A 22,873-nucleotide genomic window follows, 5' to 3' on the forward strand; every position below is an offset into this window, starting at 1 on the left:
TACACCCATCCTCTCACTTTACTCTCATGCTATTTAAGATTGTTGATAAGATAAAGTTCATCTTACAGACATTCAACTAACAAACTAATAGCGTTAACAGTATTGTGGCTCCTGCAGCAAGTAAGGGCAATAACTTTCAATAAAATTAGCATACATTGATTACTTCAGGGGGCAGCACGGTGGTGTAGTGGTTAGCGCTGTCGCCTCACAGCAAGAAGGTCCGGGTTCGAGCCCCGTGGCCGGCGAGGGCCTTTCTGTGCGGAGTTTGCATGTTCTCCCCGTGTCCATGTGGGTTTCCTCCGGGTGCTCCGGTTTCCCCCACAGTCCAAAGACATGCAGGTTAGGTTAACTGGTGACTCTAAATTGAGCGTAGGTGTGAATGTGAGTGTGAATGGTTGTCTGTGTCTATGTGTCAGCCCTGTGATGACCTGGCGACTTGTCCAGGGTGTACCCCGCCTTTCGCCCGTAGTCAGCTGGGATAGGCTCCAGCTTGCCTGCGACCTTGTAGAACAGGATAAAGCGGCTACAGATAAATGAGATGAGATGATTACTTCAGTTGTTAGCATGATCTAGTGCTAAACAGCCAAAGTAACATGTCGTATAATTACTTTTTAAACACTTACCTCTCCTTCGTCCGGAGTTTGACCACAGTCAGTTGGTACTGATCCCTCGTTGAGGTACGATTTTGTTTGGTCAAGTTAGCACACACACAAAAAGGATTTTTCCAACTGTATCTGGGATGTCGCTATCCAAAGTAAACTCGATCCACTCGGCTCTAGTGTTCTCTGAGGCTGGGGGTCGATGGAACGACGTGCTGCTCTGTGCAGCCGATAACAGAACAGTTCCTGTGCTTACCTCGCGTCGACGTGATGATAGTGGTTTCGGTGTTTGTGAGAAGAAAAAAAAAAAAAGAACACTGCACCTTTGGAAAGGTACAACCCCGATTCCAAAAAAGTTGGGACAAAGTACAAATTGTAAATAAAAATGGAATGCAATGATGTGGAAGTTTCAAAATTCCATATTTTATTCAGAATAGAACATAGATGACATATCAAATGTTTAAACTGAGAAAATGTATCATTTAAAGAGAAAAATTAGGTGATTTTACATTTCATGACAACAACACATCTCAAAAAAGTTGGGACAAGGCCATGTTTCCCACTGTGAGACATCCCCTTTTCTCTTTACAACAGTCTGTAAACGTCTGGGGACTGAGGAGACAAGTTGCTCAAGTTTAGGGATAGGAATGTTAACCCATTCTTGTCTAATGTAGGATTCTAGTTGCTCAACTGTCTTAGGTCTTTTTTGTCATATCTTCCGTTTTATGATGCGCCAAATGTTTTCTATGGGTGAAAGATCTGGACTGCAGGCTGGCCAGTTCAGTACCCGGACCCTTCTTCTACGCAGCCATGATGCTGTAATTGATGCAGTATGTGGTTTGGCATTGTCATGTTGGAAAATGCAAGGTCTTCCCTAAAAGAGACGTCGTCTGGATGGGAGCATATGTTGCTCTAGAACCTGGATATACCTTTCAGCATTGATGGTGTCTTTCCAGATGTGTAAGCTGCCCATGCCACACGCACTAATGCAACCCATACCATCAGAGATGCAGGCTTCTGAACTGAGCGCTGATAACAACTTGGGTCGTCCTCCTCCTCTTTAGTCCGAATGACACGGCGTCCCTGATTTCCATAAAGAACTTCACATTTTGATTCGTCTGACCACAGAACAGTTTTCCACTTTGCCACAGTCCATTTTAAATGAGCCTTGGCCCAGAGAAGACGTCTGCGCTTCTGGATCATGTTTAGATACGGCTTCTTCTTTGAACTATAGAGTTTTAGCTGGCAACGGCGGATGGCACGGTGAATTGTGTCACAGATAATGTTCTCTGGAAATATTCCTGAGCCCATTTTGTGATTTCCAATACAGAAGCATGCCTGTATGTGATGCAGTGCCGTCTAAAGGCCCGAAGATCACGGGCACCCAGTATGGTTTTCCGGCCTTGACCCTTACGCACAGAGATTCTTCCAGATTCTCTGAATCTTTTGATGATATTATGCACTGTAGATGATGATATGTTCAAACTCTTTGCAATTTTACACTGTCGAACTCCTTTCTGATATTACTCCACTATTTGTCGGCGCAGAATTAGGGGGGGCGGCATGGTGGTGTAGTGGTTAGCGCTGTTGCCTCACAGCAAGAAGGTCCTGGGTTCGAGCCCCGGGGCCGGCGAGGGCCTTTCTGTGTGGAGTTTGCATGTTTGCATGTGAGCCCCGTGTCCGCGTGGGTTTCCTCCGGGTGCTCCGGTTTCCCCCACAGTCCAAAGACATGCAGGTTAGGTTAACTGGTGACTCTAAATTGAGCGTAGGTGTGAATGTGAGTGTGAATGGTTGTCTGTGTCTATGTGTCAGCCCTGTGATGACCTGGCGACTTGTCCAGGGTGTACCCTGCCTTTCGCCAATAGTCAGCTGGGATAGGCTCCAGCTTGCCTGCGACCCTGTAGAAGGATAAAGCGGCTAGAGATAATGAGATGAGAAGAGATGAGAATTAGGGGGATTGGTGATCCTCTTCCCATCTTTACTTCTGAGAGCCGCTGCCACTCCAAGATGCTCTTTTTATACCCAGTCATGTTAATGACCTATTGCCAGTTGACCTAATGAGTTGCAATTTGGTCCTCCAGCTGTTCCTTTTTTGTACCTTTAACTTTTCCAGCCTCTTATTGCCCCTGTCCCAACTTTTTTGAGATGTGTTGCTGGCATGAAATTTCAAATGAGCCAATATTTGGCATGAAATTTCAAAATGTCTCACTTTCGACATTTGATATGTTGTCTATGTTCTATTGTGAATACAATATCAGTTTTTGAGATTTGTAAATTATTGCATTCCGTTTTTATTTACAATTTGTACTTTGTCGGAATTGGGGTTGTAGTTCTCTCAAGCTGTGGGTGGAGATATTCAGATCAGGGGGCGGTATAATTCTAATGAGCTCCGCTTTGTAAATAAGAAGAGGAGCCAAATCTGTACGGCTTGTTACATTACATTACAGGCATTTAGCAGATGCTCTTATCCAGAGTAACGTATCACACACCAAGAGCCGCCTGGGGAGCAGCTGGGGGGTTCGGTGCCTTGCTCAAGGGCACTTCAGCCTTTCCTGCTGGTCCAGGGAATCGAACCAACAACCTTTTAGTCCCAAAGCTGCTTCTCTAACCATTAAGCCTTGTTGAAGAACATGTTTTCACTCAGTGTGTGTTGCATCTTAGGTCAGAGTGTGTGGGTTGGGAGGCTCCAGATACACACGTACATACAGTAAGCACTGAAAAAGTGAGTTTTTCATAATATGGCTCTTTAAATATGTATCTCATTATTCATTATGCATTCCCATTCTGATATAAAAATCAATAACAATAAAAATAATTAGAAAATCATGAAATAATTTAGAAAAATTACATACATTTGTTTTTTCATGTAAAATAGTTACTGAAGCAAATGCTAGCATTTTGCTGAATAAAGAAATCCACATTCATTATATCATAATGATTTTTAATGATATTTTCAATAATACTTTATAATAATAATAATAATAAAAGTACTCTTCTTTCAATAAAATGTATTTACGTATGAAATCTAATTACACATACAGTATGTATTAGGATCTTAATTACTGAGACCGTTTGTCTTTTTTCCCCTTAATTTTAACCAAGTAATAAAATAAATCTGGAGAAATTTGACTCTCTCTTCCTTTTTGTTACAGCTCACAAACAAGAATATTTTTAAAATAGAATAAAATCACCGTAACTGGAGAACCGTTTCATTCAGAAGCATTCAGTACAAACGTGGACGAACGAACAAACGGACACTTTCACTTCTAAACAAACACTTCAAGTGTTGAGCTTTAAAATTAAAAAGAATCACTTCATCTTTCGCCATGTCTAATGAACACCTCGGGTATAAACAAACATCGACCTGTCTGAACACTTTCAGTAAATGTAATGAAAAGCTTCAGCGTTAAAGCTGCTGACTGTAAAATCATCTGAAATTTTAATTTTTTTTTTTATTGTTCATGGCATTTTCCTCTGTCTCACAAGAACATCATCATGTGGACGAATGGGATGTGATTATTTTGATGATCATTCTGAAGGTCGCTTTCCTCCATTTTGGAAGCGTTTTCCTCCCTCTTGAGGTAAACAGTATGACCTACGGAAACGGGAAACAGCCGAACGTGAGGGAGGAGCTTTAACTAATTAGCATAACTACAGAACTGCGTCACACCAAGATGGCGGCACGTGGAAAACATCGTGACCCTGCATCGACCTCGGAGAGTTTTGAGTTGCAGGGATGGAACTTGTGGTTGACGTTCGCGACTAGATCTGCTTTGTGTTCTCGTTTCTTTCTCTGTAAGATCAAAAACATTAGGTGTAGAACTTCATACTCGCTACCGTGGAGCCGAGCCCATGCATTCTAAGGCTAAGATCGCTAAGCGCTAGCTAGAACAATTTAGTTACAGTGGGTATAAAGAGTCTACACACCCCGTTAAAATGATCCGTTTTTCTGATGTAAAAAAATGAGACCATGAGAAATAATTTCAAAACTTTTCCCACCTTTAATGCGACCTATAACCTGTACAATTCAACTGAAAAACAAGCAAATCTGTTTGGGGGGGAAAACATAAAAAATAAAAAAGGTTCAATAAGCTGGTTGCATAAGTGTGCACACCCTTAAACTAATACTTTGCTGAAGCACCTTTTGATTTAATTACAGCATTCAGTCTTTTTGGGTCGGAGTCGATCAGCCTGCCACATCTAGACTTGGCAATATTTGCCCACTCTTCCTTGCAAAAGCGTTCCAAATCTGTCAGATTGCGAGGGCGTCTCTTGTGCACAGCCCTCTTCAGGTCACCCCACAGATTTTCAGTTGGATTTAGGTCTGGGCTCTGGCTGGGCCGTTCCAAAACTTTTTTGGGGTCATTGTCGTGCTGAAATTCCTCTTCATCTTCATAGCAGACGCCTGAAGGTTTTGGGCCAAAATTGACTGGTATTTAGAACTGTTCATAATTCCCTCCACCCTGACTAAAGCCCCTGTTCCAGCTGAAGAAAAACAACCCCAAGACACGATGCTGCCACCACCATGCTTCACCGTGGGTATGGTGCTCTTTTAGTGATGAGCAGTGGTGTTTTTGTGCCAAACATACCTTTTGGAAATTTGGCCAAAAAGTTCAACCTTGGTTTCATCAGACCAGAACACATTTTCCCACATGCTTTTGAGAGTTTTGATGTATTTTTCTGCAAAATTTATCCAGGCCTGGATGTTTTTCTTTGACCCTACCTCATAGTCCAGACATATTGAGAATACGGGAGATTGTCGTCACATGTAGTACACAACCAGTACTTGGCAGAAATTCCTGCAGCTCCTTCAGTGTTGCTGTAGGCCTCTCGGCAGCCTCCCTGACCAGTTTTCGTCTCGTCTTTTCATCAATTTTGGAGGGACGTCCAGTTATCAGTAACGTCACCGTTGTCCCATATTTTCTCCACTTCTTGATGACGGTCTTCACTGTGCTCTATGGTATATCTAATACTGTGGAAATGTTTTTGCACCCTTCTCCTGACTGATACCTTTCAACAATGAGATCCCTCTGATGCTTTGTAAGCTCTCGGTGAACCCTGGCTTTTGTGGAGGATGCAACTGAGTAAATGTCTGATTAACCCCAAATAAAGTTCAGAGTCAGTTTAATTGATGGCAGGTGTGAACCCAAAAAAACTGAATGCTGTAATTAAATCAAAAGGTGCTTCAATAAAGTATTAGTTTAAGGGTGTATACAGTTATGCAACCAGCTTATTGTACGTTTTTCCCCCCTAACAGATTTGCTTGTTTTTCAGTTGAATTGTACAGGTTATAGGTCACATTAAAGGTGGGAAAAGTTTTGAAATTATTTATCGTGGTCTCATTTTTTTACATCAGAAAAACGGATCATTTTAACGGGGTGTGTACACTTTTTATATCCACTGTAGCTGTCCAGAAAAATGACACGTCATCCATCTAACCTTGCTCTATCTTGCAGTTGCACTCACTAGGCAGGCTTTCCTTTCCTTTTCTTTTCCGCTGGAGAGCGAGCCGAGTCTGCCATGTTCACCCACACCGACTTGTTTTGGTTAAAAGTAGCTCAAACACGCCCCGCAGTGGTCATGTGATATTGTTGCTCGCTTGCATTGGCGATCTCCAGAATCGTAAAACGCGGGACGCTTTTCATCTCGGCAAAACACACAGGATACATGGTTTGTGCGCGCGCGCATGCGCACAGCAGCGAAACATCTCGAAACTCCAACAGCGATAGAACAGAATTCAACTCTGCACTCAGAACCTTTAAACTCCTGCAGTGTAAAACTGAATAAGAATGAACACCAAAACATGATGAACACCAAAAACATGATGAACACCAACGGTGTTGAATGAACGTTAGACATTTATACAAGTCTAATATGCAGCACATGAACACTGGAGGTGTTCGTTCAGCCCCTGAGCCTTTAGATCAGTGTTTATTCTGGTAAATTAAGGATCACTGTCTGGATTTTAGATGCACGTTTGAACTCAACAAAAAGTGCTATACAATCTCTAAAGAGGTGATAATGAGAAAAGACACCACTAAGGTGGGGTTTACATTAGACCGTATCAGCGGATCATCAGATTAACGTTTTTAAAACGATTCGTCTGCACACAGCAACACCAATACATGGATACGCTCGGCTCCGCAGGCATCCTGCGCTCCAAATCACTCCGCCCTGAACAGCGAGTGCCCTCTGGAGGGTGCGCACTCCGGCCCTGCGCAGCTCACAGAGCGCGCGAGTGAAGCACACGAGCAGTGATTCGGGACTGAGCCGCTGTGTGTGTGATCCCAGCGCATATCACTTACCACTCGCAAGTGGAAGGATGGCAAGCCTAAAGACAATCATAACTACACAATGGGCAGTATTTTCATCAGTATTTGCAGTATTTTCATACTTTTATACTCTTTAATGAAAGGTGATACAAGGCGGAAGTCCGCGCCGTTTTTCAGCAGTCGCGCCACATGACCAACGCCAGCGAATCAGGAAGGTGGATGTCACAGTGACGTTGTCCAATGACGACGCCAGCTAGAGCTCAGCACAGCATATCCGCGTATCTCAATGTTTACACAGCACCGGAGCTGACACGATCTGGATTGAATACGTGGACCCTGGCGGATTCACGTTTCCCGGCGTTTTAATGTAAACGGACAGTGCATCCGCGAAGAAAACGAGACAGATACGGTCTAATGTAAACTTGGCCTAAGGTGTGAACAGTGGGAGAGAGAAAGTGGGACAGGATGAGAAATGAGGAGGTATATTAGAGGGACAGAGGGACATGTAGGACGTCTTGGAGACAACATGAGGGAGGAGAGATTGAGATGGCTTGGACACAGACAGAGGAGAGATCTGGGGTATACTGGGGAAAAAAACGCTGGAGATGGAGTTAGCAGGTCGAAGGAAAAGAGGAAGAGCAAAGATGAGACTTATGGATGTGGTGAAGGAGAACATGAGGACGACTGGTGTGATAGAAGAAGATACAGAGGACAGGAGGAGATGGGGGACATTATCTGCTGTGGAGAACCCTAATGGGAACAGATGAAAGAAGAAGAATATATGAAACGAGAAAGAGAGAGAGAGAGATGATTTAGGTTGATGGTAAATGAGGGAGAGAGAGAGACAGAGATGGAGATAGAGACAGAGAGATGAGAGACAGATGGAGAGAGCTGATTTAGGTTGATGGTGAATGAGGGTGAGAGAGAGAGAGAGACGGGGAGAGCGACAGAGAGAGATAACAATACAAACGCAAGACATGAACATGGAGAAATATGAGAAATTAAAATTATTACAAAAAAACATTAGAAGTAAAAGTTAATGGAATAATGGAATAATGACCTCCAGTCTGGACAGGAAGTCATCTCCTGTCTCTGTAATAAAGTCAGAATAAATAAAGAATAAAATAAAGATCAGAGAAGAAGAGAAATGCTATTAGCACCAGGAGGAAAAGGAGAGACAAAAGAAAAAAGGAGAAATAAATGACCTCGAGGACCTGAAGTACGTCTCCGTCTCTTGTTCTATAAAAATGCTAATTTGGATGCGTGTGTGTGTGTGTGTGTCCCTGAGCTCAGGGCAGAAGGATGAAGCAATTACTGAAGCGTCCGACTGACGGCTGGGAATTTAACGACCTCTGTGTGTGGCAGCGCTTTATTAATATACACACAGTACTGTGCAAAAGTCTTAACACCCCCCCTGTATTTTTTGTCCCTACAAACTTTGTTATAGATTTCTATTTTATGACTTCTACATTATCAAGTCACAACATTACAAAAACATTTTATGGCCCTTTTCCACTACCCTTTTTCAGCTCACTTCAGCTCGCTTCAGCTCACTTCAGCCCGACACGGCTCGCGTTTCGACTACCTCCGAACAGCACGACTCGGCTCGCTTCAGCCCTGCTTAGCACCCAAAACTCGCACGGTTTTGGAGTGGGGCTGAAGCGAGCCAAACCGTGCCGAGTGAGGCTGGGGGCGTTAGCAGACACTCCCCTGTGCACTGATTGGTGAGGAGGAGTGTCCTCACATGCCCACACACGCCCCGCGTGCACGCTGGGATCTGTAAACACCGCAAACCCGGAAGAATTACGAATTACGAGAATTTCTGAAGCCTTATGCGCCTCGCCTCATCTATGCGCTCTTGCCAGTATCTGTCCGCGTTGTCGGTGACAACAAGCCACAGCACCAAGACCAGCAACACTAACGACTCCATGTCCTCCATGTTTATTGTTTACTATTCGGGTCGTGAGACTACCGCTTAAAAGGTCACTGATGTCACTGTTGGCGCCGCTTAACGACATCACCTGACGTCCACCCACTTTCGCTAACTCCACCCAATGTGTCCACCCACTTCCAGCCAGCACGGTTCAGCGCGGTTGTAGTCGAAATGCAACTCCAACAGCCCCGCTCAGCCCGACTCAGCACGGCACGGCTCAGCCCAACTCAGCCGCGTTTGTAGTGGAAAAGCAGCATTAGAGTCCAAACGTTCAAGTTTTTTTTTTTTTTTTTTGGGGGGGGGGTCCAGCAAAAAATTAAATGTTACAGAAATTTTTTTTTATTAATGTCTGAGCAGCATATTCCATAAGAGAGCACCTTTGTTTTCAGATTTAAAAAATTCAACATAATGAAGGCTACTGGAAAAATTCTGGTGCAAAATGAAGACGCGAGTGTGACAGTCAGCGTGTCCAGAAGAACTGGGGCTGGATCTGGAAGACGCTCAGTAAAACCTACACATCATTTCCGCATAAAACTGCACTCACTGGACCTGAGACGGATATTTATTTATTTTTTTTTTTAAAGCAAAGGGAATTTCATCTCACACCAAATATTGGCTTTGTTTCATTTACTATGGCTTACTGAGTACTGTTTATAGTATTTTTTTTAACGTTGAAACATTTCATTTCATTATTTTTAAGCCGTGTTTGCTCTACAGCATTTTTTTACGTGCCTCGGACTTTTGCGCAGCAGCAGTGTATAAACCGTACACACTTCAGCTTCCCAGAATGCAACACGACCGTCCGTTCCTCCCTCCCTTTCTACGGTGATTAGCGTCGACAAAATAACATCGAGTTCAGAACCTGATAAACAAATGAACACACAGAGAGCGAGTGAGCTTATCAGTGTTTATTAAAGGACTATCTTCTGTACATGCATCATGCCACAGAACGGAAGAAAAGAGAGAATGAAGGAATAATTCCGTCCTGAAACCCCACACTGCTAGCTCTGCTCAGCGAACGTGAAACCAGACCATGACAAAGCGCAAAGACATAAAATAACAGCTGTTTATTATCGTTCTATAATATATTTATCACCACAATTTGATTTAGATGATAAATCTATCGGAGATATCAGGACTAGCTACAGCTAACCGTATACTGCACAAAAACAAACAAAAAGTTGTAAACATCTGAAAAAGACAACTGACAAAAAAAAAAAATCTATATGACGGATAATTTGTGTTCGTGGAAAAAAAAAATCAGTTACACATGATTTCGTATAGCGATGAGTTACAATTTTCAACCATTTTATTACAAAGAATGAGAACCGATATTCTAAAATAATGAAAAACAGAAATAACATGGTGCAAGTCTAGGCATTTTAGCGAAAAAAAATTTTGTTTCCTTTTAATTTTGGTCCCAAACGCTAGCTTTAGATCGAAAAATTTGTTAATTTTGTTGTTAGCACTCAAAAAAACCCTCTACTTTCAATTTCAAGTTGCTAATCTGTTACTAAGTAACTTGCCAGCGAGCTTTTTAGCTCTCAAAATCAACATGCTAGTGTTTGACTAGCATGACTCAGCAGAAAAATTAGCATTAAAAAACAGCTAATAAAAATTTAGCACCACAAGATCAGTGTAAAATTGATAAAATTGTCATCATTTTATTTATTTTCATCATAGCAAATTCAGCAACTTGCACACAGGATAACTAGCCGCTAACGGATGTGATGAGCGCTAAAAATAAATCAACACTCAGCTAACAACTCCAAAATGCTAGTGTTTGCGTAGCATAGAAGGGAAATGAACATCAGAACATTCAGTACACTATTCACTCGCTAACAAAGTGGCTAGTCATCAGCGAGCGTATGTAACGGCACTCTACAGGGAAAGAATCCAGAACGCTAGCGTCTGATAAAGGAGTCGCTACAAAAACAACTGGCTAATTAGCAGCTAGAACACGAGATTACTGCTCAGTATAAATTATTAATATATTCTAAAATATTAACATTTTATCAAAACATTGCGAGAAAAGAGAGAACCTAATTCACTAACTACCGAACAGGATAACTAGCACATGACAGCTAGTGCATGTGACTAGCGCTAAAAACAAATCAAATAGCTAATGACTCAAAAAATGCTAGCATTTGTTCGGAAAAAAAAACAAGAACTTTATATTATGTTAATTTGAATGTTGCAATATTCAGAATTGCTAGCTAACTGGCTAGCAAGCAGCGAACAAAAGTGCTAACGTTTGATAAGAAAAGAAATAAAACAACATGCTTAGTTGCCTAGTTAATAGCCAAATCAATTCTTAACTCATAGCTAGCGTACAGGATTATGCCTAAAAACTAATCAATGTTCTGAACGGAGTTCCTGCGACGGCTAACATTCAGCGAAAGAGTTGTTAGAAAAGAGAACGTCGTAATTTTACGCTAGTGTTTCATCTCACAGTCGCGATGAAAAACGTCATCCTGAACTACTGTAGCACATTTAATAGCTAACTGGCTAACGAGCAGAGGGACACATCACAACACTGTCAGTTCATTAGCAGCTAGCGAGTAAAAGTCTGCAAAATGCTACCTTTTTTTTTTTTAAAATAAAACGGAATGTTATTACGTTCAGGACAATATCAGCTCGCTAGCTAGCTAACTGGCTATTCAGCAGCAAGCGTACGGATATGTGGATATATATATATATGTAACATGCTACAGCTAAAGAACCCAAAATGCTAATGTTCGACAGGAAAAAATAGAAAAAGACAAAATAATGATTACTTCAACTCATACGTCAGCCGCTAATTAGCCAATTTGCTAGATTTTACCTGATTAGCTAAACAGATTCTCCACAGCTAGACGCGCCACAATTAGGACGCGACACTTTTAAAGGACGGCTAGAGGGAAAACAAACAAAACAAAACAAGGGTACTTTGTGCTAATGCAAGGTCGTCTACCGTATTTGTTACACTACAATACGTGAGTGTTTGAAGGAAGGCTGCTAGCAAATTTTAAAAACTCGCAAAGCTTTTTTTTTGCTATGAGCTAGCATTCCAAAATACGAGTGTCTGAAAGACGACTGAGGAAAAAAAAATATATGTATTCATTTGCTAGGTCAATGCTAATTATCAGCTAGCATATGAAGGTGTACAAAACGACATAAACCAACACTCAGCTAAAAGGCTTTGAGAAGCTAATATTTAATACAAAACTGCTAAATTTGCCGTAGAACAGAGAACAGCCTCTTCACTAACCACGCCACAGACCGATTAGCAGCTAACACAAGAGTTAGCGATGCTAGTCTTCAAAAGATAAATGTTTAATCTGTGGCATGTAGCCTATGTGGTTGCTAGGTAACCGGTTAGCAGCTAGTCCAGGATATGGTTTAGGATTTATAAAAAAAAAAAAAAAACACAAAACGCTCGTGTCTGATAGAAAACTGCGAGAGAAAATTCTGTTCTTTGTGCGAGTATACCCGACTCATCAGTTAGATAAAGGCTAATTAGCAGCTAGCATATGGATAATGTTTTTGGAAAAATATGCTAATTATCCTGAGCCAGCGTTTGGGCCAAAATAAACACTTTTTGAAAAGAAAACAAAATGAACAAACTGCCAACAGACAGCAGCGTACATTTCATTTCATTTCATTCGTCCTCCAGAATGTTCCGTATGTACACACACATTTACATTAAATATGACTTTTCTAGAACTTTCCTGTTTTTTTTTTCCTCATGGCGTTTCCTTCCATCCTCACACTTCTACCTGGTCAGCTGACCGACGACCTTCAGCAGAGTTTTGTTCTCCTGCTTGAGCTGCTCGTTCTCATCCTCGATATCGTCCAGGTCCTGGGAAAAGAAAAAAAAAAAAAGTCGGACAGTTTAGGAAGCTGCAGAAGATAAAAACGGCTAAAAATAAAATGGTTATGAGGGAACGTTAGAGGAACTCGAATAGATTTATATTAAAATTATATTCTGCTTTCACAGTCCTGATTTTGTGATGTCACTAGTACTAAAGTAATAAACATAGCTAATTAGCTAAAGCTACACTATCATTAGCGGACGTTAGCAAAACCTCAATATCAGCAGCTCGCTAGTTAATAACGTCATACAGCGTAATGTGTTCAATATAGCTAGCTAGTCAATGGCTTCAGACAGGGTCACTAAGACATGGTATACAGTTGTGGTCAGAAGTTTACATACAGTGACATGAATGCCATCTTGGATATGAATGTCATGGCAATATTTGGGCTTTCAGTAATTTCTTTGAACTGTTCTTTTTCTGTGGCAGAATGATTGCACAGCATACAGCTTTAATTAAAAAAAAATAAAAAACACTAGAATTTGGTGCACAAGTTTTAATTTTCTTTGGGTTTTCTGAAATCAACACAGGGTCAAAATCATATGTACAGGATCAAATATTTACATACGCTCACTTCAGAGGTGCTGAAACTTCCAAAATGTCTCTCATCTCGCCAAGGCCGAGGTCTCTTAACTTCCTGTTAGTGATCATGATTGACTACAGCTGGTAGCTTCTCTGTGCCTTCATAAAAAGGGTTTGTTTACAGCACTCATTGGATTGACCAACACACAGTAAAATGGGAAAGTCCAAGGAGCTCAGTGCAGATCTGAGAAAGAGGATCGCAGATGTACACAACTCCGGAATGTCTCTTGGAGCCATTTCTAAACAACTGCAAATTCCAAGAACAGTTCAAACAATTCTATCCAAGTTATTGTGAGGTGTAGTCACTTTGCCAAGCCACTTTGCTTCAAGAAAACCCAACCTGTTACCCTCAGCTGAAAGGAAATTGGTTTGGATGGTCAGGAACAACCTGGGAACCACCATGACACAGCCCTGCCATGAACTGGAAGCTGATGGATCGCTGTCTACAGTTCAGATCACCATGGACTAAGAGGCTGCTATCCAAGAAATAACCCCCGATCCAAAATTGACACCTTCAAGCTTAAATAAAGTTTGAAGCTGACCACACGGACAAAGAAAAAGACTTCTGGAGGAAAGCCGTATGGTCAGATGAGACAAAGATTGAGTTGTTTGGCCACAATGACCACCATGTACAGAGGAACACTGTACCAGCTGGTGGTGGTGGTAGGATCATCATGCTCTGGGGCTGTTTTACTGCCAGTGGAACTGGTTCATTGCACAAAGTGGATGGAATAATGAAGAAGGAGGACGACCTCAGAATTCTTCAGCATCAGAAACTTGAACACGACTTGGGAGTTACAGCAGGACAATGAACCCAAACACGCATCAGAGCTGGTTGTGGAGGATAAAGCAGGCGAACATTAAGCTTAAAACAAGTCCTGACTTCAACCCTGTTGAAAATATATGGGCCGTGCTTATAAGTCGAGTCCATGCCAAGAAAAAATACAAATTTAATTGAACTCTACCAATTCTACCATGAAGAGTCGTGAAATATCCAACCAGAATTCTGCCAGAAGCTTGTTCATGGTAAACAAAAATGTTTGGTCAAGGTGAATCTTGCGAAGAGACATTTTACCCAAATATTAGGTGTGCTGTATGTAAATTTTTGACCCTGTGTTGATTTCAGAAAACCCAAAGAAAATTAAAACTTGTGCATCAAATTCTAGTGGGTTTTTTTTAATTAAAGCTGTACACTACCGTTCAAAAGTTTGGGGTCACCCGGACAATTTTGTGTTTTCCATGAAAAGTCACACTTTTATTTCCCACCATAAGTTGTAAAATGAATAGAAAATATAGTCAAGACATTTTTTCTGGCCATTTTGAGCATTTAATCGACCCCACAAATGTGATGCTCCAGAAACTCAATCTGCTCAAAGGAAGGTCAGTTTTATAGCTTCTCTAAAGAGCTCAACTGTTTTCAGCTGTGCTAACATGATTGTACAAGGGTTTTCTAATCATCCATTAGCCTTCTGAGGCAATGAGCAAACACATTGTACCATTAGAACACTGGAGTGAGAGTTGCTGGAAATGGGCCTCTATACACCTATGGAGATATTGCACCAAAAACCAGACATTTGCAGCTAGAATAGTCATTTACCACATTAGCAATGTATAGAGTGGATTTCTGATTAGTTTAAAGTGATCTTCATTGAAAAGAACAGTGCTTTTCTTTCAAAAATAAGGACATTTCAAAGTGACCCCAAACTTTTGAACGGTAGTGTACGCTGTACAATCATTCTGCCACAGAAAAAGAACAGTTCAAAGAAATGACTGAAAGCCCAAATATTGCCATGACATTCATATCCAAGATGGCATTCATGTCACTGTATGTAAACCTCTGACCACAACTGCATATATCTAGAAACGAATCTCTAGCTAGTTAATAGCGCCCTTTAGCTAGTTAGCATGAATCAGGTGTGCAGTGCATTACGCGAGCTAGCGACAGCAAGCCGTGAGATTATCGTTAGCGTAAATAAGAAGTAAACAGTACACCGGGCATTACAGTGTAACAGCTGTGGGGTTCGTTGGGATTTTTTTTCCCCTCATTACTGTAATGACGGAGGACTGACTGGTTCTGTTGCGAGTGGGTTCCGTCCTTCAGCCGTCATTAGAACAGATTAAACATTAGCACCTGCATTAGCGGTAAATGAGCTGCGCTGTCCCAGCGGCTTTCTCACACCAAACTGACAGCTTCCATTTCCACTTCCCTCCATCAGCACTGAGCGTGACGGCCGAGTAAAACCAAACCTCACAGCAGGGGACGGGACGGGACAGGACGCTCAACTCGTCTTCATCTTATTATTATTATTAGTAGTAGTAGTATTTACATTTTATTCCTTTCAACCTGACTGATATCTGAAATATGGATGGATGGATGGATGGATGGATGGATAAAAAAATGGCAGTATTATGGTTCTAACCAATTTTATTTTGATTAATTAAAGAAAAGAAAGATACGTCATACTTTTTATCCGTTTACAATTTACTGTTCTCGCTTACGTTACAGCAGATATAAACACTCATCTCCTCTTTACTCTCTCAAAGTTACCAAAACCAGAGCGTCAGCGAGGCAGTAGCTCACACGGCCGTACCGTAAGAAACCAGATTCATTTATAATTAGCCAAGTCGTTCTTCATGAGAACAATTAGAAGAATTAGCTCTTCCAAACAAAACAATCAGAATCAAAATGCAGTGAAAACTCAGGAAGGAGTCACCGCAAGTTTTGTGAATTGTGGACGGACGGACGCCGGACGCCGCGTGACGGCAACAGGTCATCGCCGTACGGCTGGTGAGCGAACAAAGAAATTGCAGCGTGTCGACTTTTGTTACCGAGAAACCGTCAGGAGTCGTAAACTCACAGCTTCACCTCCGAGTGTTACAGCGCTGACACTGGAGACTCCTCCCACAAACGCTACACAAACACATCTCTCCGTTACAGAAACCTCTTTATTATCTGCTGGACACGCCCATGAATGATCTGTTGCTATAGAAACGATAACATTAATATAAACCTGCACTACAGTCAGAGCTGCTGTAAGAGAGAATTAATCAACACCTTCAACACTGACCAATCAGGATAAAGATCTCAGCAACAACAAATTAAAAAGTACATCAGTGAAAGAGTGTGTGTGTGTGTGTGTGTGTGTGTGTGTGTGTGTGTGTGTAGTTACCCGGTTTAACAGATCAATTTCCTCCTTTAGTTTAACAATCAGCTCGTCTTTATCCTGATGAGACTTCAACAGCCGAGCCAGCTCCTGCTTCTCCAGAGCCAGCTCCTGCATGCACACACACACACACACACACACACACACACACACACACACACACACACACACAGTGTTTCATATAAATAACTCTAATTAACTGCAGTGTTTCAGCCCGATGGTATTTCATGTTCATTTTTTCTCCTCCAGATTTAAACCTCATCCTGATTCGATTTCAGTAGAAAAATAAATAAACTCTAAATATATTTTATGTGATCTATTTTTATTCGATTTACAGAAATCTGTTTCTTTATACGCTGTGTTTCATTTTTCAGAAATATTTCACTTTCTCCCTTTACAGAAAGAAACGTCTGACACAGATCTACTGAACGTCTGATCAAAACTGAAGCCCGGGCTGGAAAATCAATTCTCCTGATACAGCGTAACCATGGCAACGGCCGTAAATAAGAGTGTCTGCTCAGCTGGTGTTTCTGCTGATTTACCACAGCAGCGCATGGGAATGAGCAAGATCAAAGACCAAGTCCAGATAAAACACCAGGCAGATATTAAACACCATGCAAAGATCAAACACAATAGTAATAAAATCAAATACCACACAGAGATTAAACTACAGGTACAGATCAAACACCATGGTGGAAAAAAATACCATGCACAGATTAAACACCATGAACAGATCACATCCCATCAAACACCATGGACAGATCACGCCCAATCAAACACCATGGACAGATTAAACACCATGGACAAATCATGCCCCATCAAACACCATGGACATATCACACCCCATCAAACACCATGGCTAATCATAGAACACTGTAGAAAGATCAAGCCCCAGGGTAAAATCAAACATGAGGGAAGATCAAATACCATGAACAGATCAAACACCATGGACAGATCACGCCCAATCAAACACCATTGACAGATTAAACACCATGGACAAATCATGCCCCATCAAACACCATGGCTAATCATAGAACACTGTAGAAAGATCAAGCCCCAGGGTAAAATCAAACATGAGGGAAGATCAAACACCATGAACAGATCAAACACCATGGACAGATCACACCCCATCAAACACCATGGCTAATCATAGAACACTGTAGAAAGATCAAGCCCCAGGGTAAAATCAAACATGAGGGAAGATCAAACACCATGAACAGATCAAACACAATGGACAGATTAAAAACCGTGGACAGATCACACCCCATCAAACACCATGGACAGATTAAACACCATGGACAGATCACACCCCATCAAACACCATGGACAAATTAAACACCATGGACAGATCACACCCCATCAAACACCATGGACAGATTAAACACCATGGACAGATCACACCCCATCAAACACCATGGTTAATCATAGAATACTGTAGAAAGATCAAGCCCCAGGGTAAAATCAAAAATGAGGGAAGACCAAACACCATGAACAGATCAAACACCATGGACAGATCAAACACCATGGACAGATCGTACACTATGCACAGATTTAAAAAAAAATCAATACCATGCACAGACCAAGCACCATGGTAAAAAATTAAACACCATGGACAGATTAAACACCAGGTGTAGATCAAACATCAGGTACAAATGAAAGACAATGTACAGATCTAGCATCAGGTACAAGATCAAATACCATCTAAATTAAACTCCAGGCACAGATCAAACCTCTTGGTATAAATCAGGCCGTATCTGGTGTTTTACTCTGTCTGGTGGCGAGTTATAGCATGATGTTTGATCCGTGTCTGGTGTTTCATTTTTATCAAACACCACACATGGATCTGATGGTGATGAAGTTTCATCAGTACCTTCTCCAGCTCCTCAATCCTCCTCTCCAGTCCTGTGTTGCCGTGACGTGCATGAGTCTGACGATGTCGGTTTCCTCCTAAATCATCCTCACTATCACACACATACAGGAAGTATTGCAGTATTACTTATAGATCATTGGCTGGTTACTTATAATTGAAATTTCCAATAAAGATTATGGGAGTATCCAAGTGGAGTGGATGGGCGTGTCCGAGTAAGGTGGATGGGCGTGTCTCAAGCTCATATAAAATTAATCAGGTGACTAACAGAATTTGTGAAAGTACATATGCATGGATGAACGTCAAGCACCTTGTACATATGCATGGATGAACGTCAAGCACCTTCTTCTTCCTGTCTGAAGACCCGCCCACATTACTATGGATTTTAAGACACGCCTAATCACTGCTGTTTTATTTGGACTTAGACCCGCCCATATTTCCGCCTTAAGTTAAGCCCATATATGGACTCTAGGACCTGCCCATATTCCTATTTATGGTCTTTAAGACACACCCACTCAGAGCAGCTCCAATTTCCATAACTGGCTCAAAGACCTGCTACATTTCTATATATGGACTTTAAGACACACCTACTATGAACGGTTTTAATTTCCATATAAGGACTTAAAAAAAAACATTCTGAGGTTTGTGCTTTAAGGCACCCCCCACTTAGTTGCTCTTTATGCTCAAACAGGGAGTCGAAGACCAACCCACATTCCTATACTATATGGACATGAAAGTGTGACCAATTAGAGCCACTCCTATGGACTAAAGACCCCACCCATATAGAGCTGTTCTCATGTCCAAATACGGACTTATAAAGGTGCCTACGTATATTCATATGTATGAGTTAATAATTACGCTAACTGAGCACACAGTCTGTGCTCACTCTAGGACCCAAATTGTTTTAGCGAAAAGTGCTAAAGACTCAAATTTTTCTTTAGCAATTTCGCTTAGCAAGAAATGCTAAAAGAACAATTTTCTTTTTAGCAAAGTAATTTTTTTAGCAAGATATGTTATACTTCTAAATGTTTCTTGCACTGACATAATATTGAAAAACTACAGCATATTTAAGAGCTGATATACGGCTTTATATTAGCTGATCACACAAACTTGAACTCTGTCTGCCATGGTTCAGGGAGTATACAATATTCAAGGTTGAGCAACCTTACAGTCTCATATAAACTATGTTCAATGGAAAGGTGATATATCACTTTATATTAGTGGCCTAAACAAATTTGAGTTCTATCTGCCATGGTTTGGGAGTTATAGGCAATTCAAGTTGAGCGACCTCGAGTCTGACCTTTCAAGGTCCCCTGAGGTCATGTATGCTATGTTCAAGAAAATGCTGATTTCATATTAACTGCTCATACAAACTTAAGCTTCATCTGCCATGGTTTGGGAGTTAGAGGCCATTTAGAGGTCCATGGTAACCCAAGGTCATGTATAAATTTGAACTGGCCAAGTTGGCCTGGCCAACATCAGTGTCGGACCTGGCCAACATCAGTGTCAGACTTGACCAATAGCAGTGGCTGGCCTTGCTAATATATTAATTTTTTTTTTTTTCAAAATTCTATTTTAACATCTCAACCACTGGTATTGCCTCGTGTGTTTGTGTTCATGATTGAGATGTGTGCATGTGTGTGATTGGGATTGTGTGGGTGTGTGTATAATTGTGATCCGTGTGTGTTTAGGTGGAGGGGGGTGTCTTTATGGGTAGGATGAAGGGAGCTCAGGGAGTTAAAATCAATGGTTGTTTCTTATAAATTAATCTCATAACCCAAATATAACGATATTCACCATTAATTTCTCAAATGAAACACTTGCAGTCAAAACTTTGAACCATGTGCGTCAAAACGCTCTGAAAACAAGGTACACTTGGTCGATATATCCTGGTTCATCTGTGAGTTCTTCCAAAGTTCTGTCAGGGTTGATATTATGTAGAAAATACGTCTTTAGAATGGTTATATCGTGTTTTTATCCCTAACTGAGAAAGCTAACAGAATATTCTAATATGTTATCTCACTTTTTAGATAAGTTTTTGTCATACGTAAAGTCGGATAATTTATTTTAAACAAACCTCGCTATAATCTTGTTCACTAATGAGCGAGAATTGCCAACATTATCAGCGCAACTCGGAAATTGATCATTTTATATGAAGGTCTGATGCTATTGGAAGACGCAATTTGCGGTCAACGAATAAGAAGCTTCGAAACTCGGGGGCGTTGGTTATAAATCAAAACATCGAAGATGGACATGAAAGGTACTGTTTATCTTGAGAAATTGCAATTGTTTGATGGATTTTGCTTAAACTTTAAATGACTTTCGCATAAAATACGAATACAGATGATTTTCTTTTCGCAAATTGGAATAAAACTTCGCAATTTGCGGACGTGCGAGCGGCTAGCGTGAGCCCAGACAGTTTACTGCATCATCAACCTGTACCAATTTGCATGTCATGCTCTGATAGGTTCATCATGAAGGCAATTTTACGACTCACGCATAGCCCCGCCCACAAATCAGTTTGCAGGAGATTTCCGTTTTAAATGGTAAAACGTGACTTCAATGAAATTCGAACAAAGAAGACTGAAATGTTGAGAATCAGGATCCGCCCCCAGGAGGAGCTTCAGCTTTAAACCTGCTCTGTGTCCATCTCAGCAGGAGCGTAACGTCCCCGAGTATCCCTCACACTCCGAGGACATGAACACACAACGACTGGACATCTGCTCCTTTCCTCCTAAAGCGCTTCACACTCAATCTGTAGCACACACACCCCTCTGTCGCTCGCTGTGATTTAACCCGTATTGCTGTTTAACCTTACACAAACGGGGCGAGGAACTGCATCCGTCTCACACATTAGTTTAACCCACAACCCTCAGTGTGGAGCCGTGAGGGGACTGAACATCACCGAGAGATGGTTTAGCATCATCACTGATCACACACTCGTGTTAATCATTATCCAGTGAGATCAATTACTTTTTATTAAAACTCAGGCTGTAAAATGAACACGATAAGGCGCACGATTCATTTCACAACCATGAGATGTTATTATGTTTTAATCCCATTAACAGACAAAGCGCTGTATGGGACAATGTTCTGTAAAAATCATATGTTTTTAAAATCATAAGCCCTTATTCGAGAAGAAAGGGGAGTTTATATGGTTATATTCATTTAAAAAAAATGTTTTAAAAACTCTCCCAGAAGATTCAAGAGTCTCTGACCTTCTCTGCAGCAGCAGGATGACGTTGTCAAATTATTTTAAAAAAATAAAGAAAGAAATCCGCGACAGTGAGTCAAGGACCATGTCAGGCGACAGCAGCACTGACGGGTGACAACAGGACGTCGCTTAGCAACCTGTACGGCGTCATCGGTACAACCGCGTCATTGGGACGACTGGAACACCCTAACATCCACCTGCTGTTTTCTGCAGTCCTCTGATCACCCGATCATGATGCATCAAATCCCGCAGATACAAATCAAGAGCTTTAGTGAATGTTCACAATGTTCAAACATCAGAATGGGAAAAATTGTGATCTTACAGTGAAGTCTGACTTTTTTTTTCTTTCTTTCACTGGGGCATGGGTGTCGGTTTGAGCTAGATGAGTATTTTTGGTGTGAGTATTTCAGAAGCTGCTGATCTCCTGGGGTTTTCACACACAACAGTCTCTAGAGTTTACACAGAATGGTGCGGAAAACAAAAAAACATCACTGAGTGAGTGAGTGAGTGAGTGAGTGAGTGAGTGAGTGAGTGAGTGAGTGAGTGAGCGAGCGAGAGTTCTGTGGGTGGAAACAAACACATTGTTGATAAGAGAGGGTCAGAGGGAAACGGACAGATTTGAGGTGGTTCGAGCTTTCTATTTTGCCAGGAAGGATAACTCATATAATCACTCTTTACAACCGTGGTGAGCAGAAAAGCATCTCAGCATGCAACAGCAGAACACCACACTGGGTTCCACTCCTGCAGCCAAGAACAGGGATCTTAGAATCAATAACAAGTTCCTATTAAAGTGGCCGGTGAGTGTATCTGAGTTAAGGCTGAATGACAGACAGCGTCCATCTCGGAACACGTCATTCCTTGGTGGTGTTTATTGCACTAACGAACATTATCAGGATATTACATCCGAACCAACCACAGTACGATGAGCTGTCAGTGTGTCTTCTATACCTGTGTCAAACACTGATTGTACTGTGCTGAAAAGTTACAGGGTGTGTGTGTGTGTGTGTGTGTGTATGTGTGTGTGTAGCTACATGTTGAGATTTGTGATTAATGGAAAAAAAAAACTTCCGGAAGTAAAAAAAAAAAAAACACATGTGCAACAAAGTTTGTGATTAATCAGGTTAGAGAAGGATATTTGTTGGTGTGTGTGTACCTTTTGTGGCGGCCACTGCCTGACCTCGTTGTGTCCTAGAGAAGAAAAGAGAGAAAAATGGTGAACAGAGTGGAATTTCGATAAAAGTCTATATTTCTGATTTTCTCCCACTGAGAGAGAGAGAGAGAGAGAGAGAGAGAGAGAGAGAGAGAGAGAGAGATGGAGGTGGGGGAGAGAGAGAGAGAGATGGAGGTGGGGGGGAGAGATGGAGGTGGGGGGGGGAGATGGAGGTGGG

General features: G+C 41.5%; 1 protein-coding gene across 2 annotated transcripts in view; it reads right to left on the bottom strand.

Moving 5' to 3' along the window:
- Positions 1-9,697: 9,697 nt before the first annotated feature.
- Positions 9,698-22,873, bottom strand: part of pawr (PRKC, apoptosis, WT1, regulator) — an 82,956-nt gene continuing 69,780 nt past the window's right edge. For both annotated transcript variants that reach the window (XM_060903784.1, XM_060903785.1), the window contains exons 4-7: positions 22,639-22,673; positions 18,275-18,365; positions 16,411-16,515; positions 9,698-12,645 (exon numbers count right to left, since the gene is read on the bottom strand). In XM_060903784.1, the coding sequence (XP_060759767.1) occupies positions 12,559-12,645; positions 16,411-16,515; positions 18,275-18,365; positions 22,639-22,673 (318 nt within the window). In that variant the 3' untranslated portion in view covers positions 9,698-12,558. The remainder of the gene's footprint in view (positions 12,646-16,410; positions 16,516-18,274; positions 18,366-22,638; positions 22,674-22,873) is intronic.

This window comes from Neoarius graeffei, chromosome 21 (assembly GCF_027579695.1).
Source record: "Neoarius graeffei isolate fNeoGra1 chromosome 21, fNeoGra1.pri, whole genome shotgun sequence".
Classification (NCBI taxonomy): domain Eukaryota; kingdom Metazoa; phylum Chordata; class Actinopteri; order Siluriformes; family Ariidae; genus Neoarius; species Neoarius graeffei.